The 27,738-nt window shown below is 48.7% G+C and overlaps 1 protein-coding gene across 3 annotated transcripts in view; it reads right to left on the bottom strand.

Annotated features, from left to right (window-relative positions):
* The window catches only part of mtr (5-methyltetrahydrofolate-homocysteine methyltransferase), a 216,812-nt gene that overhangs the window by 58,808 nt on the left and 130,266 nt on the right, over nt 1–27,738 (bottom strand). For 2 of the 3 annotated variants that reach the window (XM_072511767.1, XM_072511768.1), the window contains 5 exons: nt 26,692–26,799; nt 10,421–10,521; nt 4,651–4,718; nt 3,860–3,980; nt 1,245–1,326 (listed from right to left, as the gene is read on the bottom strand). In XM_072511767.1, the coding sequence (XP_072367868.1) occupies nt 1,245–1,326; nt 3,860–3,980; nt 4,651–4,718; nt 10,421–10,521; nt 26,692–26,799 (480 nt within the window). The remainder of the gene's footprint in view (nt 1–1,244; nt 1,327–3,859; nt 3,981–4,650; nt 4,719–10,420; nt 10,522–26,691; nt 26,800–27,738) is intronic. The other variant, XM_072511770.1, reaches the window with a different exon arrangement.

Below are 27,738 nucleotides of genomic sequence, written 5' to 3'. Positions count from 1 at the left end.
CTCGCCAGCAGGAAAGGCTCCTCACAGATCAGGGCGCCATTTTAGAAAGCTGCCCTGATCTCCCCCCCCCCCCCCCCCCACCCCACTCTCCCCGAAAGCATGGGGAGGGCCCGGGAACATCCCCTCACCCCTTCTCCAACCTGGTAAGGCCCTTTAGGCCCGATCCCTGGCAATGCCAACCTGGCATATGGGTGTCTGGGAGGCACTGCCAGGGTGCCCAGATGGCCATGCCAAGGTGCCTGGGCATGGTCATTATATCCCTGGCACCAGGAGACGCTGTAAACGGGTATTTAAATGAGCCTAATGGCCGATTTAAATATGCAGACCTGGAACATGCCCAGTGAGGGCGAGATCCAAATTGTTACGTTTTGTTAAATCCCACAAGTGTCGCAAATCTCATGAGACAGCCAAGTCCCGACACAAAGTCAGGTGCGACAAGTTCGCTAAATCGCGCCTAATATGTTCAATACAGCATAAAAATGACTGCATGAAACAATAAAATTATATTTTACATGCCAATGCAAAAGATGGTTTCAAAATTCTTCAGTCTGTCTTGCATTTTAGTACACTTCATTACAGTTACTAAATTATGGGGCCCTTTTTTAAGCATTAATGTAACAAGTTTAAGGTTGGGTGGTGAAAGGGGCTTAAACATGTATTGCTGAGTTTAAATGCAAGGACTAAAATGAGTAGAGCTTGGAATAGTGAGTTTAGAAACAAGCTGTGAAGGGTAGTGTTTGTATACAGTGTTTAAGAAAGCCATTATCACAGGAATTTCTCCAGGGGTTCAAAAAGGCCGACTCCAAACTTTCTCAAGGTACCTAGAGACGTCATAGGGGCCATAAAAAGATTTGCATAATCAAGAAGCCTAAATGTGCTCTGAGTGCCAATTCAAAATGGCAATGGCCAGAATGTGCATCTCCTGAGCAGCAGTTCCAATGATCATATTTTGAGTCACCACATTCAGTGTAATTTTGGCTAGTTAAAAATGACCTGACTCAGACTTTAATAGTCGGTTACAAATAGTAGAGATGACCTGGATTTAGATACCAGTGTTTATACATATTTTTGATTTTCAGCTACACAGATAATGTGGCAATTAGATGAAGAAAATCTGCTAAGTCTCACTTGCTACAAAATGGGAAGGTCCATAAAATAAGTCAAAATAAACAACTCCAGAATGATAAATAATTCTCCAGTCAATGATCAAGTAGATGCAAGCACAATATTACAGAAACACTTACCACAACAACACTCTTAGAAGCGTCTAGAACATGAATTGCAGGTGCACTATACCTTGGTGCAATTTTGACCGCTGTGTGTGTTCTGGGAACAGGAAAAGGAATGTTAGATGCAAACAGATGTAAACGATGAACTTAAGAATACGGTAGTTGAAACCCCCACTGGCTTAACTGGTAAAAGCAGAGTAGCTGAGCCATACAAACTAGACAGACTCTCTGTTCAAAGTTTTCAGATATTAGCTGTGGTTAAAGCAAGCAAAGGTATACCAGGTCGAACAACCATAGTGAGCATTTCTCTATCTAAAACACACACATTAACGTTTCGAGTTCAATATAACTCTTGATCGGAAGGCACGGTAGCACAGTGGTTAGCACTGTTGCTTTACAGCACCAGGGTCCCAGGTTCAATTCCCAGCTTGGGTCACTGTCTGAGCAGAGTCTACACGTTCTCCCCGTTTCTGCATAGATTTCCTCCGGGTACTCCGATTTCCTCCCACAAGTGCTGAAAGACGTGCTTGTTAGGTAATTTGACATTCTAAATTCTCCCTCTGTCTCCCCGAACAGTCGCCATGGTGTGGTGACCAGGGGATTTTCACAGTAATTTCATTGCAGTGTTAATGCAAGCCTTAATGAAACATAAGATTCTGAGGGGCCTTGACAGGATTGATGCTGAGAGGATGTTTCCCTTCATGGGGCAATCTAGAACTAGGAGGCATAGTTTCAAAGTAAAAGCTCTTCCAGTGAAGCTGGAGTTGAAGAACTTCTTCTTCAGAGGGTCATTATTCTTTGGAATTCTCTTCTGGAGCGAGCAGTAGAGGATGGGTCATTGAACATATTTAAAGTCAAGTTAGACAGATTTTTGATCAACAAGGGAGTCAAGGGTAATCATAGAATCCTTAGAGGGCAGAAGAAGGCCATTCGGCCCATCATGACTGCACTGGCGCTCTGAAAGAGCAGGCAGGAGATAAAGCCCCAAATGGTCAGTTAAAATATGACATGGCGGTGATGCTTGATGGGCCGAATAGCCTACTCCTGCTCTTATTTCTTATGATCTATTCTGCAAAAGGAGAAGGCAATAGGTGCTGAAGGAAGTGGTTAGAGAAAACACCGACAACGGTTTAATCACGAAGTGAAAGAAACTCAATACACTTGAAAGAAAATAACCTTTTTGGACTTCTGCACATAGTTGCCAAAATGTTAGATGCTTGCAGCAAAGGGGCTCCGTGGCTGGTGACCTGTGCGTGCGGGGCACTTGGCCATAGCGTGAGGTATGGGGAACAGGGTGAGCTGCCTCTCCTCCACAGCATCCAGCAGCATCTCCAGCTCTGCATCTGCGAATCTTGGGGCCACTCTCCGGGGTGACATCTTGGCTGGAATGATTGTGTGGGGAATGGGAGCTTATATACACTCCAGCTTGTCAGGATCTCGAGTGCCAATCCTGACCGCAGCAAATCCGACGTCGGCGTGAGTTGGAGTTGCACTCGTGCTCGCCAAATTGTTCCAGGACCAGCGCTGTCATTGGGACTGTGGAACACCCGTCATTCAGTCCTACCATCATATCTTAGTCTCTCAAAGGGACAATCCCGTGCGGTATCTTTCACCAGAGTTCTGGTCATACAGGATATCAATAGATATTGCTCTTCTGTGGTTCTCTCTCAAAGTAGATTTTAACTAGTAATTACTGAGCATTTTGCCAAAATCACAAAAGAATGTCCAGCTATCATTTGCAATGAAGAACAAAATATGAACCCAAATGGTTAAAAAGTAACCTGGATTATAGTGTTTTATTCTAAACTGTTAAGATTGACATACAACTCTGTATCAGTGGAACTTACAGTAATATATCTTACAGAAAGTTTACATAAAACTTTAATGGTTTCAGCCTTGACTAGTTAACTTAACTGATAAGGAGACTATCGTCCTCCATCTGATCCTTTCTTCCTATCACCCACACCAAGGTTTTAATACATTCTCATGCATGCAAAGTAAAACAAGATATGTTATAGTTCTACAAAGTTGTTCAGATTGGATTGAAGATTGCTTGTAATGAACTTGAAAGAGGAGATGGTCTAACGAGTTACTTAGAATCATAGAATCATAGAAGTTTACAGCATGGAAACAGGCCCTTCGGCCCAACCAGTCCATGCCGCCCAGTTTTTTACCATTAAGCTAGTCCCAGTTGCCCGCACTTGGCCCATAACCCTCTATACCCATCTTACCCATGTAACCATCTAAATGCTTTTTGAAAGACACAATTGTACCCGCTTCTACTACTACCTCTGGCAGCCCATTCCAGACACTCACTACCCTCTGAGTGAAGAAATTGCCCCTCTGGGCCCTTCTGAATCTCTCCCCTCTCACCTTAAACCTATGCCCTCTAGTTTTAGACTCCCCTACCTTTGGGAAAAGATGTTGACTATCTACCTTATCTATGCCCCTCATTATTTTATAGACCTCTATAAGATCACCCCTAAGCCTCCTACGCTCCAGGGAAAAAAGTCCCAGTCTATCCAGCCTCTCCTTATAACTCAAACCATCAAGTCCCGGCAACATCCTAGTAAATCTTTTCTGCACTCTTTCTAGTTTAATAATATCCTTTCTAGTTTAATAATACTTACTTTGAGGTTGTTGCTCCACCAATCAGTAAAGGCATTTTCATACCCAATCGTTCCATTTCCTTGGCAACATATATCATTTCATCCAAAGACGGTGTGATGAGGCCAGACAACCCAATGATATCTGTCATAAAATGTTAAATTAAAAAAACGTTCAGCTGCACACATTCGTGATTCTGATTTTCTAACACACTTGGTCAGATGTGATGCCTGTTGACAGGATCTAAATCTGTGGATTTGAGCTTCCACTCTCCCAGGCATGGAATTGTGCAAAATCATCACGTAGATGCCAGAAATAGAGAGAAAATTAGAACAACGTTTTTTGAAGCCACTATTGTGTACTCCCTAGCAGCTGGGTCTGAGGGCACTGCCAGAGGCAGGGTCGTGAGTCAACTTAGCTACACAGCATTGTGACCTGGAGGGATGCAGCGAGGGAAGGTACGAGAGAAAACAACCTGCTTCCAAATGCACTAGAATTCCAATCTTGAGGGAGCCACAGAATTGTGAGGAGGTTACATAAAAAGGATGAAGACTAAATCATCTAAATTTATATGAAAAAAATCCTAATTGGTTCTGGCACATCTCTCAGTAGGCCAGTTGTGGAAAGTCACTGACAAAATTTCAGGATCAGGTTCATGCTCACACTTTCTTACCCACTGCATCAACACGCCCAGAGAGCAAAAGAACAGGAAAGAACACAGCACAGAGAATTTTTTAAAAATCTGTGTGTCTGTAAATAAACTCATTTAGCTGCCATGCTGACTTAAAGGAGTCAAGGATATTGTCACTTTTACCTGCTTTATTCTCGATAGCCGCTCGGAGTATCTTATCACATGGAGTCATAACTCCCAGATCAATCACTCTGAAATGAGAATTTTTAAAAGCATTTTTTTAAATGGATTTAAAAGAAATTAATTGAGCCGTAGAATCGAAGTACAGCTTTGGAGAATGAGGATGTATACTTTCATTAGGTTAATCTCAACAAGGCACACACCATTATGAACTGTCTGACACTACTTAAAGGCCACATGATATTCTGTGGGCAAAACAGTCCAGTGTTCAAGGAATTTTCAGCACTAATCCCCAATATCAGGTTCAAAGTTAAAGATAGAAGAAGTTTATGTAGCGACTTGCGCAAGGGTTTTTAGAATTGTGGGGTTCTGCCCGCTATTTCATGCTCCAATGAGTGGTAACTGGCTGCAGGCAGGGCCATCCGCTCCTCACTTGGCCTTAGAGGGCTGCAAGCCAATCTGATTGGCCGGTAGCTTTCTAGTTCCTGCAGCGCCAAGCTACAATGGTCAGGACTGCAACTGCGTGTAGTCCCCAGAGTTTAAGTCCCAGAATTCCAGGAAAAGGTCAATTTGGAGGGTCTTGGGTTAGGGATATTTGGGGTGGGGGGGCGGAATTGGGGTGTTGGGTGAGAGGACGGGGGGTGTTCAGCAGTTGCCAGACCTTAAGGGGGCAGGATGGGGGCACCCAATCTTAAAAGGTGCCTCCTGATGAGGGCGCTCCCCCCACGCTTTCTTCCTCACCACTTCCTGTCCAAGGCCTAAACCCAATTATTTTTTGAGCCTCTCGCGTACCTGCAAACTCCTCCTGCCAGCCTAACAATTGAGGCTGGGTGGGAAACTGCCTTTGTAGTCAATAATTGGCCATTTAAGAGTCACAACCTGCTGGTGGGTAGTGTGAAATGCAGGTCTTGGTGTTCAGTTACAACATTGTCATGGACTGCATTAGATCACATTATAATAGAAGCAAAGCCCTCATTCTTCTTCTAACTAACAGCATCACAACTGAAGATTTCAAAAGTTGCATTATCCACAAATGTTGCCATTTATTTTGACTGTTTTGTTTATTGGAATACAATTTCAAATTTGGAACTTTTAGAAACTGATTCGACCCTTATTCTTTTCTAAATATTTGTACTCTCGATATTTTATCCTTTACGTATCTATGAAATCTTGTAAATAAAGTTGACTAACACGGACAGGAGGGTGTGACTATGAGTGAGGTAGGTAGAGGGATCAAGGAAGTAGGGTTGCAGGAGTCTCAGCCCTTGTCCAACAGTTTTGAGATTCTTGCAGGGACTGTGGGGAGAATGAACAAACTGACCACATCACTATGGTACAGGGGGCCATTCAAGCGGGGGGGGGGGGGGGGGGGGGGGGGGGGAAAGAGAGAGAGAGAGAAAAGAAAAGTAGTTGTAATCGGGAATAGTATAGTTAGGGACGTAGACACTGTTCTCTGTGACCAGGATCGGGAATCCTGAAGGTTTTATTGCCTACCTGCCACTTGAGTTTGGGATATCTCATCTTGGCTGCAGAGGTACTTGGAGTGGGAGATTCAACTGTCATGGTCCATGTTGGTACCAACGACATAGGTAGAACAAAGTAGGGATTTTGATGAAGGAATATGAGCAGTTAGAGGTTAAATTAGAATCAGAACCAAAAAGGTAATAATCTTCAGATTACTCCTTTAGCCACGTGTTTATTGGCACAGGGTCAATAAGATTAAAGAGGTTAATGTGTGGCTCAATGGTTGGTGTGGAAGAAATGTGTTCAAATTCATGGGACATTGGCACCAGTACTGGGGAAGAGGGAGCGGATCCAATGGGACAGTCTTCACCTGAATTGTGCTGGGAACAGAGTCCTGGTGAATCGCATAATGAAGGCTGTAGGTAAAGCTTTCAACTAAATAGTGGAGGGGAGGGTTCAGTTGTATTGAAAATTAGAAAATCAAAGGTAAAGGAGAAGGTAGGCGTGCAGATTAATGATGAGGACTTTAAACTAGCTAAGGGGGTGTGGGGGGCTCAGAAGTGGTTAGTAAAGTTTCCAGAACAAATAACAGAACAGAGGGTAGTGGGTGCTTGGAACTCACTGCTGGAGGTGGTGGCGGAAGCAGGTACGATAGTGACGTTTAAGGGGCACCTTGACAAATACATGAATAGGAAGGGAATAGAGGAATTTGGGCCCGGGAAGTGTAGAAGATTTTAGGTTAGATGGGCAGCATGGTCAGCACAGGCTTGGAGGGCTGAAGGGCCTGATCCTGTGCTGTATTTTTCTTTGTTCTTGAAAACGGCAGGAATCTAACTCCATGCACAGCAGATAAAGGGACAACTATGAGAAGGGGTGGTAAACATACGACTGAGGGTGCTGTACCTAAATGCGCGCAATACACGAAACAAGGTAAATGAGCTTGTAGCGCACATTGAAATTTGGGTATGATGTTGTGGACATTACAGAGATTTGACTGCAAGGGGATCAGGGCTGGGATCTAAATATCCAAGGATATGTGTCCTATTGAATGGACAGGCAGGCAGGTGTGCAGAGGGGGAGGGGCTTGTCTTGTTAGTAAGAAATGAAATTAGATTTCCAGTGGTGACTGGTGGGAGAAGGTCGCACATAAGGTACCTCCTGCTATATTTGTTTTTTGAACTTTTTAACCTGGCTCCAGGGATTTTGGTTTTCCAAACCCAGCCCATCGTATGGGATAAGGAATTTGTTGGCGAAAGTATATCAAAATCTATGAAGATGGTTGATGGCAATAAGATTACAGGGAGTAATCCTTCAACAAAGCCTGCAAAACGTCGCAGGAGGGAAGGCGGTGGATCCGGCTTTGGGTGCGGCTGCTCATATTACGGTAGAAATGCTGACTGAGGTGATGGTGCAGGAGTTTGAAAAACAGTTTGCGAAGTATTTTGAGGTGCAGGGCTAGGAGCTGGGGGGCCCTGCACAAGCTCAATTTGACACAGGTGGTGGAACAGATGGAGGAGGACTTCAAGAGATGGGATATGCTGCCACTCTCCCTGGCGGGTAGGGTGCAGTTGGTCAAGATGACGGTCCTCACGAGGTTCCTGTTTGTGTTCCAGTGCCTGCCCATCCTAACCCCCAAGGCTTTTTCTAAACGGGTAAGCAGGAGTATTATGGGATTTGTATGGGCGAATAAGACCCCGAGGGTGAAGAGGGTGTTTTTGGAGCGTAGCAGGGACAGGGGGGTGGCTGGCGCTGCCGAATCTGTCTGGCTATTATTGGGCAGCTAATGTGGCGATGATCCGTAAGTGGGTAATGGAGGGAGAGGGGGCGGCGTGGAAGAGGCTAGAGGTGGCGTCTTGTGTGGGTACGAGTCTGGGGGCGCTGGTGACTGCACCGTTGCTGTTTCCGCCGACAAGGTACACCACGAGTCCGGTGGTGGCGGCGACTCTGAAGATCAGGGGGCAGTGGAGGCGACATGGGGCGAGGTGGGGGCCTCGGTCTGGTCCCCGATACGAGAGAACCACAGATTTGGTCCGGGTAGGATGGATGGGGGGTTTCTGAGCTGGCATCGGGCTGGGGTTAAAAGAATGGGGGACCTATTTTTCAATGGGACTTTTGCGAGCCTAGGGGCGCTAGAGGAGAAATTCGGGTTACTTCCCGGGAATGCTTTTAGGTACATGCAAGTGAGGGCGTTTGTGAGACGGCAGGTGAGGGAATTTCTGCTGCTACCAGCACGAAGGATTCAGGACAGGGTGATTTCGGGTGTATGGGTTGGAGAAGGTAAGGTCTCGGCGATCTATCAGGAACTGCAGGAGGCGGAGGGGGCCTCGGTGGAGGAGTTAAAGGGTAAGTGGGAGGAGGAGCTGGGGGAGGAGCTGGATGAAGATCTGAGGATGAGTAGGTTTTTTGGGATGGAGGACAGGTGAGTGAGGTGCTCGGGGAGCCCAGCAAATCACACCCATATGTTCTGGACATGCCCGGCGCTGGAGGGGTTCTGGAGGGGGTTTGCAAGGACTGTGTCCAAAGTGGTGAACACCCGGGTCAAGCCGTGCTGGGGATAGCATTATTTGGGGTATCGGACGAGCCGGGAGTGTAGGAGCCGAAAGAGGCCGGTGTTCTAGCCTTTGCGTCCCTGGTAGCCCGGCGGAGGATCCTACTAATGTGGAGGGATGCGAAGGCCCAAAGCGTGGAAGCTTGGATTAACAATATGGCAGGGTTGATCAAGCTGGAAAGGATAAAGTTTGCCTTGCGAGGGTCTGTGCAGGGGTTCTCCAGGCGTTGGCAACCGTTCCTAGACTTTCTCGCGGAACGTTAGGTTGAGGTCAGCAGCAGCAGCAACCCAGGGGGGGGGGGGGGGGGGGGGGGGGGCGGGGGGGGGGGGGAGGGCGTTTGGTTTTTCTGTTTTGTTTAGGTTAGAGTGGGGCATTTTCCTTACTGGTGTGTTTATTTGTTAAATGGGGGTTATTGTATTTTGTTGGAAATCTCATGTATAATTTTTGCTTGTTCTGTGCTTTTTTTTTGTTGCTTTTTTTTCCTGGTTGGAGTGTTTTGTTGAAAGTCGTTGAAAATTTTAATAAATATATATTTTTTTTTAAAAAGGAGTCCCAGTTCAGGATTCTCTTAAGGTTAATCTGCAGGTTCAGTTGGTAATTAGGAAGGCAAATGCACTGTTTAGCATTTATTTTCAGAGGACTAGAATACAAGAGCAGGGATGTACTGCTGAGGCTGTATAAGGCTGTGGTCAGACCCCATTTGGAATATTGAAAGCAGTTTTAGGCCCCGTATCTAAGGAAGGATGTGCTGGCCTTGGAGGATGTCCAGGAGAGGTTCACAAGAATGATCCCGGAAATGAATTGGTTGTCATATGAGGAGCGGTTGAGGACTCCAGGTAGAAGAATGAGGAAGGATCTCATTGAAACTTACAGAATACTGAAGCGCCTAGATAGAGTGGACGTAGAGAAAATGTTTCCACTAGTAGGAGAGACTAGAACCCGAGGGCACAGCCTCAGGTTGCAAGGACGATCCTTTAAAACTGAGATGAGGGGGGATTTCTTCAGCCAAAGGGTAGTGAATCTGTGGAACTTTTGCCTCACACGTCAGTGGAGGCCAAGTAACTTGAGTGCCTTTTACACAGAGATAGGTAGGTTCTTGATTAATATGGGGTTATGGGGAGAAGGCAGCAGTAAGAATGGAGATGTGAAACATATCAGCCGTGATCAAATGGTGGAGTACTCGGTGGGCTGAACGGCCTAATTCTGCTCCTATATGTTATGGTCTTTAGTTTGAATTATTGGTCTGATGGTGTTGCATTGAAAGAATTAGACTGGATATTGAGCAGTCTACGTAACTTCGCCAATGCCAAATATTTAACAGGACAATAACTAACCCAGTAGCACTCTACTCCTATTTAGGATGCACAAAAATGCATTCCATTGGCAACTACCATCTGCCCTCCCATCAAATTCTTCTAAGTTTCAAGTAGATGCAAAATATGAATAAAATTCTGTTTCAATTGATGTAGATTTCTTTAGAAAGTAAACATTCTATATAGGAAATATTTTCAGCGTCATAAATTGGTCAGCTGCTGTAAAGTCAATGTTGTGATAGTGTTATGGTTAGACTGAGGGGGCTCTCGACAAATCCTTTGCGAGTTTGACAAGAAATTATAACGTGTACCTGTCAAAATGGCAATTTCGGACTATTAAAAAAAAAACACAAAACAATCTCTCATTCGAAAAGAATTACGACTTTGGAAGAACCAAAAATAGAACTAACAAGTAGAAGGGCATAAGATGTGATGTAGTAGGTTTACCTGAAGTTATTGCAACCCAATACCACACTAACAATATTCTTGCCGATGTCATGAACATCTCCCTTGACAGTAGCTAGCACGATAGTACCTCGGTATGGACTCTGAAAAATAATGCAATCTGCTAATTGGCTCCATTAAATTAGAGGACAGTATTCTTAAGATTGCTTAATTTGGTATACTGAACTCTGGTATTACATTGAATTTAAAGCACAGAACAGGGTATTCAGCCCAACTGGTGTGTCCCGGGCTTTGGAAGAATCAAAAACAGAACTAACAAGTGGAAGGAGATAAGATGTGATGGAGTAGGTTTATCTGAAATTATTGCAACCCAATACCACACCAACAATATTCCTGCCAATGTCATGAACATCCCCCCCGCCGACTAGCCATCTCCTTTTCTAGGCCAGTCACGTGCCCGCGCCTCCCGCACCCTCCAGTCCCCCAGACGGCGGACCCCTGCCCCGACCACCTCTCCTATTTCCAGTTCCCCTTTGGCCAATGCAGCAGCAACCCTGTACCCCACCCCCCCTCCCCCCGCTAGATCAATATCTAGCTCTTTTGCTCCCCCCATAACACTCCCGTAAGTCAGCTGACTCCTGCTGACCCCCCCCCCCCCCCCCCCCCCGTGTAGGAATCCCCCCTCCCTCCTAGCCGTCAGTGTGCGCTCCTCCGCCTTCCCTAGCGCGGGAAAAAGCTCGCGCTTTCCTGAGCCGGCCCCGCCTCTTCTGGTGCAGCTCCTTTTGCGGCCGTATCTCAATTCCCCCATCCCCGGGCCTCCCCTCCCTCCAACACCGGCGCCCACACTCTCCCAATCTCCCCATCAAATCCCATCCCCATCTAGCACCCAACCAATGGAACATTCCTTACACGTAATTAAAGCCATATGTACAGCAGACATCCCCCCCACAACCACAAACCCTCAGTTTGAGTCCAACTTTTCAGTTTGTATAAAGCTCCAAGCCTCCTCGGGCGTTTCGAAATAGTGGTGCCGATCTTGAAATGTGACCCACAATCGCGCTGGTTGCAGCATACCGAACTTCACCCCCTTCCGATGGAGCACTGCCTTAGCCCGATTAAAGCCAGCTCTCTTTTTGGCCACCTCTGCACTCCAGTCCTGGTAGATTCAGATCTCCGTGTTCTCCCACCTGCTGCTCCGCTCTTTCTTGGCCCATCTCAAGACACACTCTCCATCCATAAAGTGGTGAAACCTCACCACTACAGCCCTTGGCGGCTCGTTGGCCTTGGGTCTCCTTGCCAGGACCCGATGAGCCCCATCTAGCTCCAGAGGGCTCCCGCGCCCATCAGCGAATTGAGCATCGTGCTCACATATGCCCCGGCATCGGGCCCCTCCACTCCTTCAGGGAGACCCAGAATCCGAAGATTCTTCCTCCTCGACCTAGTCTCCAGGTCCTCAAATCTTTCCACCCACCTCTTGTGCAGCGCCTCGTGTGCCTCCACCTTCACCGCCAGGCCCAAGATCTCATCCTCGTTCTCCGAGGCTTTCTGCCGCACCTCCCGGATGGCCGCCCCCGGGCCCTCTGAGTCTCCACTAACTTCTCGATCACCGCCTTCATTGGCGCCAGCATTTCTGTCTTCAGCTCCTCAAAGCAGCGTTTAAGAAACTCCTGCTGCTCCTGCGACCATGCTGCTTGATCTCCACCCGCCGCCATCTTGCTTTTTCTCCCTCTCACTTTTCGCTGCTCCAAGATGCCTTTTTTTACTGCTCCACTCCTGGTCTAATCCATATACTATCGGGGGGACCCTGCTGTCACCTCCCCACACTGGGAACCGTCGAACAAGTGCCGTTGGGGCCCCTCTGGAGAGCCCTAAAGTCCGTTCCCAGCGGGAGCTGCCGAACGTGCAACCTATCTAGGCATGGCCGCAACCGGAAGTCCAAGAGCAGCAGATACCTGGGAACCCCACCAGCTGGAGGTTCTCCTCCAAGTCACTCACCATCCTGACTTGGAAACATATCGCTATTCCTTCACTGTCGCTGGGTCAAAACCCTGGAATTCCCTCCCTAGCAGCACTGTGGGTGTTCCCACACCTTAGGGACTGCGGTGGTTCAAGAAAGCAGCTCACCACCACCTTCTCAAGGACAACTAGGGGTGGGCAATAAATGCTGGCTGAACCAGCAACACCCACGGCTTGTACATTAATTTTTTTTCAAGTTCCATAATCTAACCATTCTTTAGCTCATGAAGTTCCTCCTGAATTCTTTATTGGATTTACTTTTGATTTAATTTTAAATTTTTTTTAAAATTCTCCTCCATTTCCACATTTTCTCCCACATTTACATCCATCAACAATAAACAATAATCAGCAAGATATGTCAGTCCCCATAATAACAACAACGATCCCATCTAGCCACCAACCCCCAAACCTCAACCCGCATGTTTACATAAACAAATGACAAAAATAAATCAGGGATTACCCGTAGTCACCCTTAATCTCCACGACCGATAAGCCCGATCCAGTTCATATCGGGAGAGATCCTCCCCCTCCCCCAATAGTTTCGCCAGCATCGCGGCAAAATACTCAGTCGGCCTCAGTCCTTCAACTCCTTCGGGGAGCCCCACAATCGTCAAATTCTGTCGCCTGGATCTGTTCTCCAGGTCTTCCATTTTTCCTCGCAGATCCTTGTTAATGTCCATCATCTTCCGCATCTCCTTCCCCATCGAGGCAAGTTGATCACCGTGCTGCAATAACGTCTCCTCCACTTCCTTCAGCGCCTCCCCTTGCTCTCGCACCTCCGCCACTGTGCTCACCACCTCCGTCCTCACCGGGGAAACCGCCTCCTCCACCAGCACACTCAAAGCCTCCCTCATCTCCTTCCTCACTGTCTCATTGCATTTCGCAATCTGCGCCAACTGCTTTTCAAATTCCGCAGCCATCACCTTGGTTATTTCTTCAGCCGTAAGCAGTGCGGCCTTCCCTGGTGCTCCAGCCTCCATTTTTCCTGGTGACCCCGCGGTGACCTTTCCACTCCCCGACGGACCTCCAGCTGGTTTTTTTTCGGCCGTTTTTCTGCTCACCCTCGACATTTTTCTTTGTTCTTTTTTTCCTCCTGTGCTTTCTCAGTGCCTCCTCCGTGCATTCTCCCTTCTTCTGCCGCCTCCGCGGACCCTGGGACCGGGCTTAAAGCCCCGAAATTGCCGTTCCCGAGCGGGGGCTCTCCATTGTGCGGCCGCGTCCCGCCCGCCATCACCGGAAGTCTCTTATCTTATACTCAAGTGAGTTTTTGCTCTATTTATGCCCATTCTTTCTGATTCTTCTAATATTTTTCTCATTCCAGGTTTTAGTTCCTGATTCTTCACTAGTTCAATCTTCCCTCAGGTACAGTCATTAGCCTTTAATTTAGAACTGATATGTATGAACATAGGAACAGAAGTAGGTCATTCAACCCCTCAAGCCTACAGTCTGAAGTGAAAGAAAGGCAAAAGCCAATTGACTTGTTAATCCAAACTGTGCCCACTGAGTCTAAGGCCTCACAAAAAATGTATGTTACATGCAAAAATAAAAGCAAATTACTGCGGATGCTGGAATCTGAAACAAAAACAGAAAATATTGGACAATCTCAGCAGGTCCGACAGCATCTGTGGAGGGAGAAGGGAGCTAATGTTTCGAGTCTGGATGATTCTTTGTCAAAGCTGGAGAGAACTGGAAATGGGGTCAGATTTATACTGTAGTGGAGAGGGGGTGTGGAACGGTGGGGCTGAATAGGGGCCCAGCGATAGGTGGAGATTGACAAAGATGTCGAGGACAGAAGACAAAGGGAATGTACAAAGAACAAAGAAAAGTACAGCATAGGAACAGGCCCTTCGGCCCTCCAAGCCTGCGCTGACCATGCTGCCCGTCTAAACAACAATCTTCTACACTTCCTGGGTCCCTATCCCTCTATTCCCATCCTATTCATGTATTTGTCAAGATGCCCCTTAAATGTCACTATCGTCCCTGCTTCCACCACTTCCTCCGGCAGCGAGTTCCAGGCACCCACTACCCTCTGTGTAAAAAAACTTGCCTTGTACATCTACTCTAAACCTTGCCCCTCGCACCTTAAACCTATGCCTCCTAGTAATTGACCCCTCTACCCATGCCTCTGACTATGTAAATGGCGGTGATTAAGGCTAAGAAGGGTGCTGATAGTGGCACATAAAGAGATCAGAATGTGTGAATGGCAGAACAAAGATAAGCAGTGTGTCAAAAGGCAACTCGGAACAGATGGCCCAAGTGGAGTGGGGGAGGGGGGGGGGGGGGGCAATGGTGAGGAAAAAACAGATCCGTCCAGTATTTTCTGTTTTTGTTGTCTATGTTACATGCATTGTACCCAGTCATTTTTACAGGCTTATAAATCTAAAAACACAAAAGAAGCAAAGCAGGATAGATTTGTATGTGTAACTCCTCAAACATGGAGTTTCCTATCTCAGTCAAATGACAGAGTAAAGAAAGATAAAACTGCTTTTATATAATAGCTTTTCAATTCTAAAACGTTATGAAGTATTTCATAAACAATTCATTTTTTGTAGTTCAGTTACAAATGTTACATTGGTATTGCTTAAACAGAAGGAAATGAGTGGTTAGAAATTGGAATTTACTGCCTAACAGGATGATGGAAACATATTAAACAGCAACTTTTTAAAAAGAATTGGATAAATACTTGGAGAAAATGGTGGAAGGTTCACAGAATCATAGAATTTACAGTGCCCATCGAGTCTGCACTGGCCCTTGGAAAGAGCACCATTCTGAACCCCACACTTCCACCCCATCCCCGTAACCCAGTAACTCCACCTAACCTTTTTGGACACTAAGGGCAATTTAACATGGCCAATCCACCTAACCTGCACATCTGTGACTGTGGGAGGAAACCCAAGCAGACACGGGGAGAACGTGCAGACTCCGCACAGATAATGACCCAAACCGGGAATCAAACATGGGACCCTGGAGCTGTGAAACAACGGTGCTAACTACTGAGCTACCGTGCCGCCCGACGGTTATGAGGATAGAGCTAGAGAGTTGGACTAGCTGGATTGGTCTTCAAGAGAGACAGCACAAATGTGATGGACGGAATGGCCTCCTCCTCCTATGAATGAAATGAAATGAATGAAATGCAAATCGCTTATTGTCACAAGTAGGCTTCAAATGAAGTTACTGTGAAAAGCCCCTAGTCCCCTATGCTGCACAATTCTGATTCTCTGAATCCATAGAATGAGACAATTTGCTGTCTTCTCTCACCAAATTATTACCAGGGTTTGTGAACATGTTACCAGCCCGAGCCTTCTGTCTTGACCAGAGAATGTTGGCTGAACTCATTGGCATTTTAAAGTTAGACAACATTTGATAAAAGGTATAAGCAGAAGGACTTGCGGGTGTGGCGATGACCAGCTAAGTCGCACGTTTCGGCACCTCCCGTTTTAACAGACTTTTGGGCTCTTATCGGGAGCCCCAACGGCAATTTTCGAAGGCTAAACCCACTGTGAGGCGACATAGAAGGGAGTCCCCCCCGGTGTGAATGGACAGAAGAGATAATAGTGGCCAGATTGCGGAGGATCCTCTGGAGCAGCGGCAAAGAAGGGAAGTGAGAAGCAAGATGGCGGTGGAGGGAGGCCAGTTGGTATGGGGCCTGGAACAGCAGGAGTTCCTCCGGCGATGTGTGGAGGAGCTCAAGAAGGAGGTGCTGGCGCCGATGCTGCAGGCGATTGAGGGGTTAAAGGAGGCGCAGAAGACCCAAGAGATGGAGTTCCGTGGAGTGAAGGCAAAAGCTGCCGAAAATGAAGACGAGATACAGGGCTTGGTGGTGAAGACGGAGACGCATGAGGCACTGCATAAGAGGTGTATGGAGAGACTGGAAGCCCTGGAAAATAGCTCGAGGAGGAAGAACTTAAGAATCTTGGGTCTTCCCGAAGGGGCAGAGGGAGCCGACATTGGGGCGTATGTGAGCACGATGCTCCATACCTTAATGGGAGCTGAGGCCCCGACGGGCCCCCTGGCAGTGGAGGGAGCGTATCGAGTCCTCGTGAGAAGACCAAAGGCAGGAGAAATACCTCGAGCAATAGTGGTGAGGTTCCACCGCTACAAGGACAGGGAGATGGTTCTGAGATGGGCGAAAAAGACATGGAGCAGCAGGTGGGAGAACGCGGTGATCCGCGTGTATCAGGATTGGAGTGCGGAGACTTCCGGTTGCGGCGAGGATGAGCTAGCCGCACGTTTCGGTGGCTCCAGCTCCGACGGACCTTCGGGCTCTTTTAAGAGCCTCAACGGGGACTTTGCCGGCCGAAAAACCCGGTGGGAGGTGCGTGGGAAGGGAGTCCCCCCCCCGAACGACGGAGGATAAACCGGCGGCGGCGGCTGCAGCCCGAAGAATCTGCAACCAGAAGGTCAGAGGGAGTGGAACAAAATGGCGGCGGAGGGATCGCAGATGACATGGGGGCCTGAGCAGGACGAGGTGGTGTGACGGTGCGTGGATCTGCTGAAGAAGGAGGTAATGACCCCGATGTTACAGGCAATTGAGGGGCTTAAAGAGACTTTAAAGACCCAGGAGACTGAGCTTCGCGTGATGGAGCAGAAGGTATCAGGTATTGAGGACTAGGTCCTGGGCCTGGCGGTTAAGACTCAGACGCACGAGGCACTTCATAAAAAGTGTGCTGACAGGATTGAGGCCCTTGAAAATGGAGCGCAAAGGAAGAACCTTAGGATACTAGGTCTCCCTGAGGGCGTGGAAGGAGTGGACTGTGGAGCGTACGCAAGTAAGATGCTGAGCTCACTGATGGGTGCTGAGGCCCCTGCGGGCCCCATGGAGGTGGAATGGGCAAATCGGATCCCGGCGAGCAGACCAAAAGCGGGAGAACCACCGAGGGCGATAATCGTGCGATTCTACCGCCTTAAGGACAGAGAAGAGGTCCTGAGATGGGCTAAAAAGGTGCGGAGTAGCAGATGGGAGAATGCTGTGGTAAGGATATACCAGGACTGGAGTGCGGAGGTGGCGAGAAGGAGGGCGAGCTTTAACCGAGCCAAAGAGGTTTTGCACAAAAGGAAGGTGAAGTTCGGGATGCTGCAGCCGGCAAGACTATGGGTCACGTATCAGGAGAGACACTATTATTTTGAGACGGCGGAGGAAGCATGGTCCTTCATCAATGAAGAGAAACTGGACCGGAACTGACGCTGCAGGGAATTGTTATTGTTATTGTTTTTGTTAATGTTATGGTGAAAGTGAATCGAGAAGTAAACAGGGAAGGGGGGGGGACACTGGGGAAATGTGGGCGCCGGTGAGGGGGGAAAGGCGGGACATAGTCGAAGAATAGGGAAGGGGAGGGGGAGGGGAAAGGGAGCTGCGCCATAAGAGGCGGGTTAGGTAAAGGGATGTTCCCGCGCCAGAAAGAATAAGGCGGGAAAACAGGTGCAAGGCGGATGGGAGTTCCCTCACACCGGGGGGGCCGAGGAGTGAGCAGGAGTAGCCGGAGTCAGTTGAAGTCAGCTGACTTACGGAAGTGATATGGGGGAGCAATCAAGCTAGATAGGGATCTAGCAGGGGGGGGGGGGGGGGGGGGGGGGGGGGGGAGAGACGACGACAACTGGGTTGCTGCTGCGGAAATCCAAAAGGAAATGGCTAAAGAATGGGTGGTCGGGGGCGGAGTGCGACGCTGGGGGAGCGAGCGGGAGCGCGGAGGCGGGATATGGGACTGGCCTAGAGAAGGTAATGGCTAGTCGACACGGGAGGGGCGCCCTCCAGTGAGGCTGATCACGTGGAACGTGAGAGGCCTGAATGGACCGATAAAAAGGGCCCGAGCGCTCGCGCATTTGAAAGGACTAAGGGCAGACGTGGCTATGCTCCAAGAGACGCACCTAAAGGTGGCGGACCAAGTTAGGCTAAGGAAAGGATGGGTGGGACAGGTGTTCCACTCAGGACTGGACACAAAGAACAGAGGGGTGGCCATTTTGGTGGGGAAACGGGTAGCATTTGAAGCAAAGAACATCGTAGCAGACAGTGGAGGTAGATATGTAACGGTGAGTGGTAGGCTGGAGGGAATGGAGGTCGTGTTGGTTAATGTGTATGCCCCAAATTGGGACGATGCGGGGTTCATGAGACGGATGCTGGGGCATATTCCGGACCTGGAGGCAGGAAATTTGATTTTAGGAGGGGACTTCAACACGGTGCTGGACCCGGGGCTAGATAGATCCAGCTCAAGGACCGGAAGAAGGCCGGCAGCGGCCAAGGTACTTAAGGGGTTTATGGACCAAATGGGGGGAGTGGATCCATGGCGATTTCTTAGACCCAGGGCTAGGGAGTATTCCTTCTTCTCCCACGTCCATAAAGTGTACTCCCGGATAGATTTTTTTGTTTTAGGAAGGTCGTTGATCTCTAGGGTGGAAGAAGCTGAATACTCAGCCATAGCGGTTTCGGACCATGCCCCACATTGGGTGGACCTGGAAGTAGGAGAGGACAGGGAGCAGAGAACACTCTGGCGATTAGATGTGGGACTGATGGCGGTTGAGGGAGTGTGTGCAAGAGTGAGGGGGTGTATTGAGAGATACCTGGAGGTCAATGACGACGGCGAGGTCCCTGTGGGAGTGGTCTGGGAAGCACTAAAAGCGGTGGTCAGAGGAGAGCTGATTTCTATTGGGGCCTACAAAAGGAAAACAGAGGCCAAGGAAAGGGATAGACTACTGGGGGAGATCTAAAGGGTGGACAGGGAATTTGCAGAGACCTCGGAGGAAGAGCTGTACAGGGAGAGGAGACGACTCCAGACCGAGTTTGACCTTCTGACCACCAGAAAGGCGGAGGTACTGTGGAGGAAGGCACAGGGGAGGAGGTATGAATATGGGGAAAAGGCTAGTCGCCTGTTGGCGCACCAACTGCGAAAGAGGGCAGCTGCGAGGGAGATAGGAGGAATTAGGGATGAAAGGGGAGACACTGAGCGAAGGGCAGGAAAGATAAACGAGGTGTTTAAGACCTTTTATGAGGAACTGTATAGGTCTCAGCCCCCAGAGGGAGAGGAGGGGATGCGGCAGTTCCTGGACCAATTGAGGTTCCCGAAAGTGGAGGAGCAGGAGGTGGAAGGCCTGGGGGCACCGATTGAGGTGGATGAGGTTATTAAGGGACTGGGAAGCATGCAAGCAGGGAAGGCCCCGGGGCCAGACGGGTTCCCGGTGGAATACTACAGAAAATATGTGGACTTGTTGGCCCCGTTGTTGGCGAGGACGTTCAATGAGGCCAGGGAAGGGGGGACTCTACCCCCGACGATGTCGGAGGCGACGATATCGCTAATTTTGAAGAGGGACAAAGATCCGTTGCAGTGCGGGTCCTATAGACCTAGTTCACTATTGAACGTGGACGCCAAATTGCTGGCAAAGGTGCTGGCATCGAGGATAGAGGACTGTGTCCCAGGGGTGGTGCACGAAGACCAGACTGGGTTCGTAAAAGGGAGACAACTGAATGTTAACGTGCGACGACTATTAGGGGTGATAATGATGCCCTCAGTGGAAGGGGAGGAGAGACAGTGGCGGCAATGGACGCAGAGAAGGCATTTGATAGGAGGGTGGAGTGGGAGTGTTTATGGGAAGTGTTAAGGAGGTTTGGGTTTGGGAAAGGGTTTATTCGCTGGGTTAGGCTACTTTATGGGGCACCAACGGCAAGCGTAGTTACAGGTCGACATAGATTATATAGGGGAACAAGACAGGGATGCCCGCTGTCTCCATTGTTGTTTGCATTGGCAATCGAACCTCTGGCCATGGCGTTGAGAGACTCCAGGAAATGGAGAGGGGTGACTAGAGGGAGAGAAGAACACCGAGTCTCGTTATACGCGGATGACCTATTGTTATACGGGTCGGACCCAGCGGGGGGGATGATAGAGGTTATGCGAATTCTGAGGAGGTTCGGGGAATTTTCGGGGTATAGGTTAAACATGGGGAAGAGTGAATTATATGTGATACATCCAGGGGACCAGAGTAGAGAGATAGAAGGCTTACCGCTGAGGAAAGTGGAAAGAAACTTCCGATACCTGGGGATTCAGATCGCTAGGAGCTGGGGAACCTTGCACAGACTTAATCTGACACGGCTGGTAGAACAAATGGAGGAGGACTTTAAGAGGTGGGACATGTCGTGGCCTTTGCGTCCCTCGTAGACCGGCACAGGATCCTACTCATGTGGAAGGAGGCGAAACCCCCCGGACTGGAGGCCTGGGTAAATGATATGGCGGGGTTTATTAAACTGGAGCAGATAAAGTTTGCCCTGAGAGGATCGGCTCAAGGGTTCACCAGGCGGTGGCAGCCATTTCTCGACTACCTAGGGAAAGGTTAGAGGGAAGACAGATGACCAGCAGCAGCAACCCAGGGGGAGGGGGGGGGGGGGGGGGAGGTTTAGTTGAATATAGGTCAATTGAGAATGAGGTTTCGTTACTTGTGTATTATTATTATTATTGTTAAAAAGTTAACATTTCTGTTTTGTTATTGTTATCGTTTCGTTTGTTTTGTAAGCGGGAACAATGTCGCTCAGGGGAAAAAAATTTCAATAAAATATATTTTTAAAAAAAGGATTGGAGTGCGGAGGTGGCGAGAAGGAGGGCGAGTTTCAATCGGGCCAAGGCGGTGCTCCACAAGAGGAAAGTGAAGTTCGGAATGTTGCAGCCGGCAAGACTGTGGGTTACATACCAGGGTAAACACCACTACTTCGAGACGGCAGAAGAGGCGTGGACATTTATTGAAGAGGAGAAGTTGGACTAGATTGGAGAAAGTGTGTTTGAAATGAAGTAGTGAGGTGGTGGTAAGGGACTGTGAATCAGATGGGGGAAAATTTTCTTTCCACTCGAAGGGGGGACACACGAAGAAATGTGGGCGCTGGTGGGGAAGGGGAGGGAGAAGGAGAGAGGGAGCTGCGCCATCAGGGGTGGGGCCGAGAGGGAAGCGCGGGCTTTGTTCCCCCGCTATGGAAATTGTGGCAGGAAGGAGGGGGCCTCACATAATGGGAGGCTAAGGGTAAACGGGGGAAGCCGAGGTCAGCCAGAGTTTGCTGACTTCCGGAAGCAATATGGGGGGAGCAACTAAGCTTGAGAGGGATCTAGCGGGGGGGGGGGTTTAACTGGGTTGCTGCTGCTAGGGGAAGGGGGAGCTGTTACGGGATGGGATGGTCGGGACGGGAGGGCGCCGTCGGGGGGATAAGCGGGTGCGTGGGAACCGGGTGAGGAGCTGGTCTAAAAAAGGGGATGGCTAGTCGACGAGGGGGGGGGGGGGGGGGGGGGGGTAAAGAGCCCCCCAACCCAGTTGATCACGTGGAACGTGAGAGGGTTGAACGGGCCGATTAAGAGGGCAAGGGTACTTGCGCACCTAAAGAAGCTAAAGGCAGACGTGGTCATGCTTCAGGAGACGCACCTGAAACTGGCGGATCAGGTCAGATTAAGAAAAGGATGGGTGGGACAGGTATTCCACTCGGGCTTGGATGAGAAAAATAGAGGGGTAGCAATACTGGTGGGGAAACGGGTATTGTTTGAGGCGAAGACCATAGTGGCGGACAGTGGGGGTAGATACATGATGGTGAGTGGCAGATTGCAAGGTGAGGCGGTGGTGCTGGTGAATGTATATGCCCCGAACTGGGATGACGTGAACTTTATGAAGCGTATGTTGGGGCGCATCCCAGACCTGGAGATGGGAAAGTTGGTAATGAGGGGGGACTTCAACACGGTGCTGGACCCAGGGCTGGATCGGTCCAGATCTAGGACCGGGAGGAGGCCGGCAGCGGCCAAGGTGCTTAAGGGCTTTATGGAGCAGATGGGAGGAGTGGATCCCTGGAGATTTACTAGGCCAAGGAGTAAAGAGTTTTCCTTCTTCTCCCACGTCCATAAAGTATACTCCCGGATAGACTTCTTTGTCCTGGGAAGGGCGCTGATCCCGAAGGTGGCAGGAACGGAGTATTCGGCTATAGCCATTTCAGATCATGCCCCACATTGGGTAGATCTGGAAGTAGGAGAGGAAAAGGAACAGCGCCCACTCTGGAGATTAGATATGGGACTGTTGGCGGACGAGGGGGTATGTGTAAGGGTGAGGGGATGTATTGAAAGGTACCTAGAGATTAATGATGACGGCGAGGTCCAGGTGGGAGTGGTCTGGGAGGCGCAGAAGGCGGTGGTTAGAGGGGAGCTGATCTCCATAAGGGCCCATAAGGGGAAACAAGAGGGTAAAGAAAGGGAGAGATTGTTGAGGGAGATTTTAAGGGTGGATAGGCAATATGCGGAGGCTCCAGATGAAGGGCTATACAGGGAAAGACGGAGCTTGCACACGGACTTTTGACTTGTTGACCACGGGTAAGGCGGAGGCACAATGGAGGAAGGCACAGGAAGTGCAGAATGAATATGGAGAGAAGGCGAGCCGGCTGCTGGCCCAACAACTTAGGAAGAGGGGGGCGGCGAGAGAGATCGGAGGGGTTAGAGACGAGGAGGGAAAGATGGAATGGGGAGCGGAGAGGGTGAACGGGGTGTTTAAGGTATTTTACGAGAGGCTATATAAGGCTCAACCCCCGGAAGGGAAAGAGGGAATGATGCGTTTCCTAGACCAGCTGGAGTTCCCGAAGGTTGAGGAACAGGAGATGACAGGACTGGGAGCGCAGATTGAGGTGGAGGAGGTGGTAAAAGGAATTGGGAACATGCAGGCAGGCAGGGAAGGCCCCAGGACCGGATGGGTTCCCGGTGGAGTTCTATAGGAAATACGTGGACCTGCTGGCCCCACTTCTGACGAGAACCTTTAATGAGGCTAGGGAAAGGGGGACACTACCCCCGACGATGTCGGAGGCGACGACATCGCTGATCCTGAAAAGAGACAAAGACCCGCTGCAGTGCGGGTCATACAGGCCTATCTCCCTCTTGAACGTAGATGCCAAGCATTTGGCCAAGGTGATGGCGACGCGGATAGAGGACTGTGTCCCTGGGGTAGTGCATGATGATCAAACGGGGTTTGTTAAAGGGAGGCAATTGAATGCTAATATACGGAGGCTGCTGGGGGTGATGATGATGCCCCCACCGGAGGGGGAGGCGGAGATACTGGTGGCGATGGATGCAGAGAAAGCATTTGATAGAGTGGAGTGGGACTACCTGTGGGAAGTACTGAGGAGATTTGGATTTGGAGAGGGGTTCAGCTCCTGTACAGGGCCCCGGTGGCAAGTGTGATTACAAATAGGCAACGATCTGACCACCTCCGACTATATGGGGGTACAAGACAGGGATGTCCCCTGTCCCCGTTACTGTTTGCGTTGGCAATTGAGCCACTGGCCATAGCGCTGAGGGGCTCTAGGAAGTGGAGGGGGGTACTTAGAGGAGGAGAAGAGCATCGGGTGTCATTATACGCGGATGATTTGTTGTTGTATGTCGCGGACCCAGTGGAGGGGATGCCTGAGATAATGCAGACACTCAGGGAGTTTGGAGAATTTTCAGGATATAAATTGAATATGGGGAAGAGTGAACTGTTTGTGATGCACCCCAGGGAACAGGGCAGGGGAATAGACGATTTACCGTTGAGGAGGGTAACAAGGGATTTCCGGTATTTAGGGATCCAGGTGGCCAGGAACTGGGGAACCTTGCATAAGCTTAACTTGGCACGGCTGGTAGAGCAGATGGAAGAGGACTTTAGGAGGTGGGACATGGCGCCCCTGTCATTGGTGGGCAGGGTGCAGGCGGTTAAAATGGTGGTCCTTCCGAGGTTTCTTTTTGTGTTCCAGTGCCTCCCTGTACTGATTACAAAGGCCTTTTTTAAGAAGGTGGACAAGAGTATTATGAGCTTTGTGTGGGCTGGAAAGACCCAAGAGTAAAGAGGGGGTTCCTGCAGCGCAGTAGGGACAGAGGGGGACTGGCACTGCCGAGTCTAAGTGATTATTATTGGGCCCCCAATGTGTCAATGATATGTAAGTGGATGAGGGAAGGGGAAGGAGCAGCGTGGAAAAGACTGGCGATGGCGTCCTGTCGGGGAACTAGTCTAAAAGCACTGGCGACGGCGCCGTTACCGTTCTCCCCGAAAAAATACACCACAAACCCAGTGGTGGTGGCAACTCTGAAAATTTGGGGGCAGTGGAGACGACATAAGGGAGTGACGGGTGTCTCAGTGTGGTCCCCGATAAGGAACAACCATAGGTTCGTCCCGGGAAGGATAGATGGGGGATTTATATCTTGGCAGCGAGCAGGAATTGCGAAATTGAAGGACTTGTTCTTAGACGGGACGTTCGGGAGCACTGACAGAAAAATATGGGTTGCCACCTGGGAATGCATTTCGCTATATGCAAGTGAGGGCATTTGTGAGGCAACAGGTGAGGGAATTTCCGCAGCTCCCGGCGCAAGAGATCCAGGACAGAGTGATTTTGGGGGCATGGGTGGGTGATGGTAGGGTGTCAGATATATGTAGGGAAATGAGAGACGAGGGGGAGACGATGGTAGAGGAGCTGAAGGGAAAATGGGAGGAGGAGCTGGGGGAAGAGATTGAGGAGGGGCTGTGGGCAGATGCCCTAAGTAGGGTAAACTCTTCGTCCTCGTGTGCCAGGCTCAGCCTGATACAATTCAAGGTTCTACACAGGGCGCATATGACTGGAGCAAGGCTGAGTAGATTTTTTGGAGTGGAGGATAGGTGCGGGAGATGCGCGGGAAGCCCGGCGAACCACACCCACATGTTTTGGTCATGTACGGTATTGCATGGGTTCTGGGTGGGTGTGGCAAAAGTGATTTCAAAGGTGGTGGGGGTCCGGGTCGAACCAGGCTGGGGGGTTGGCTATATTTGGGGTTGCAGATGAGCCGGGAGTGGAGGAGGCGAGAGAGGCCGATGTTTTTGCCTTTGCGTCCCTAGTAGCCCGTCGAAGGATTCTACTTATGTGTAAAGAAGCTAAGCCCCCGGGTGTGGAGGCCTGGATCAATGACATGGCGGGGTTCATAAAATTGGAGCGGATAAAGTACGCACTAAGAGGTTCGGCTCAAGGGTTCACCAGGCGGTGGCAACCGTTCCTCGACTATCTCGCAGAGCGATAAGGGAAAATAGGAAAGGTAGCAGCAGCAACCCAGGGGGGAGGGGGCTCATTTGGGTCCTCAGGGGTTTTAGGTGTTTATATATTAGTTATTTATATTAGATGTTACGAAGTTACTATTTTAGTTACTATTTCTGTTGTTTCTTATTTTGTTGTTGGCAGTTGCCGTTAGTTAGCATATTTTCTTTTTTAAACGATCAATGTATATATTATTACAAAGTTGTAAAATGGGAAAATTTTGTTTGATCGAAAAACTTTAATAAAATATATTTGTAAAAAAAAAAGATATAAGCAGAAAATGCTGGAATACTTAGGCCAGGCAACATTTATGGAGAAACAAAGTTAACGGGCTGGATTTCAGAGTACCAAATTGGGCGGGCTGCTACCCCCCAATGTAAAATATGGCATGATGACGTGGGGTCAGCAATATGACATAATCGCACCAATCTCAGAAATTATAGAAGGCAAACAGGCGCCAAAATCGGAAGCCTGCCCTCCATCCTGAAATTACCAATTAACAAGCTATTAAATTTGTTAAATACCCACTTATGTGCAATTCTTCACACATCGGATCGGGGAAAGCTTGGGATTGCTTTTCAGCGGTATGATGAGGCAACACAATAGCGGAAGAAAAAGCAGCAAATTCTGCTCCTGGCAACACGGCATGATTTCTCATTTAATCTATTGACTTGCCTGAGCCTCTCAAAAGAAATAAAGACAGATTTAAAGAGCAGGGGGTCTTTAAATTTGTAGTCGTGACCGACTTTCTGCTCATGGCTTAAGCCCTCTCTGTATGTGTCCCAGCCTAGACTCCCAATTATGCATAAAGCCCTCCCAACTCCTCGCTCTGCTAATTGGCCGCATTCCCGCCGGGTGGCTGCTAGCTGACTGTCCACACTTGATTTACCAAGCTGAGATGGCGGGGGCAGGAACAAGCAGACCACTCAATTCCATTCCACCTCCCTTACCCCGCTGCAATGATTCAGCTTGATGCAGCTTCTGTTTTAGTTTCACATTTTCAGCATCTGCAGCATTTTGCTTTAAAAATAAGAATGCGTTGCACAAAGAAATGAAAGTGGTATAACCAAACTCAATTTTAAACAAAATACTGCGGGTACTGAAAATCTGAAAGGTCAGAAAAAGTTGGATAAACTCAGCAGGTCTGGCAGCATCAGTGTAGAGAGAAACAGAGTTAATGTTTCGAGTCCATACGACTCTTCCTGAGAACTCAAATTTAAATGGAAGCCATAAAAGCCCCCCAATCCCAGTTATGGATGCGATAACTTACAATTTCTTCGGAATTGTCTGACTGCGCCAACCTTTCCTCTCTTTCCTTCTCCATGAAAGGGATAAGGTAACCAACAGCTTTCTTCATTACGCGAGCAGATTTAACAACCTGATGACAAAATGGATTCTATTTACAAATCTTGGAACAATGTGTGTAAAATGCCTCAAGTTGGATATTTCAAAATCTTCACATCTTTCTGGTTGAAAGCTGCCCCTTATTAAACCACAGATTTTGCTTTGCAATGAATTACAGCTGGGTTTTGAAATTTGGAATCTCTTGTTCAAGGAACCTTGATTTGACTACTTTTTTAAAAAGAGGACCAAAACAAAGGAAGGAACTAGTTTGGAAAATGGTTACAATTGTCAAGACATATTGCATCTAAATAAACTAAGAATTAACTGTTCAAATTTAATCTTTGCATGAGATGCAAGATCATGCTTTTGTTTTTGCTAATTTTCTCACCCTTCCCTCTGAGGCAGGGTTCTTCAACTGGGGTATGGTTCCAGGGGAACGGGTACCTTGGTGTAGTCATTTGTGTGTTATTCAGAGTGTGTTATTTTTTTTTTTTAAATAAATATTTTTTATTCTCCTCCTTTTTCACATTTTCTCCCAAATTTACATCCAACAATAAACAATGATCAGTAACGAATGTAATGTCAATCCCCATATCAATAACAACGATCCCATCCTCCCACCAAACCCCAAACATTTGCCCGCATGTTAACATGAACAAATGACAAAAAGGAATCAGGAATCACTCATAGTCACCATTAACAGACAGTCCCCCTCCCCCCAACCCTCCAGCCCCCAACCCCCCTAATGTTCGATGTGATCCAATTCTCGAAAGTGCATAACGAATAACGCCCATGAATTGGAGAACTCCTCCATCCTTGCCCTCAGTTCAAATTTGACCTTTTCAAGTATTAAGAATTCCAGCAGGTCCCCCCGCCACGCCAGAGGGAAAGGGTGGAGAGGTTGATCTCCACCCTAACAGGATACGCCTTCAGCCGATCAACGAGGCAAAGGCTACAACATCTGCCTCTGCAC

Source organism: Scyliorhinus torazame, chromosome 1 (assembly GCF_047496885.1).
Source record: "Scyliorhinus torazame isolate Kashiwa2021f chromosome 1, sScyTor2.1, whole genome shotgun sequence".
Lineage (NCBI taxonomy): Eukaryota > Metazoa > Chordata > Chondrichthyes > Carcharhiniformes > Scyliorhinidae > Scyliorhinus > Scyliorhinus torazame.
The sequence above is the reverse complement of the archived record's forward strand: the minus strand, read 5'-3'. Positions and strand labels throughout refer to the sequence as shown.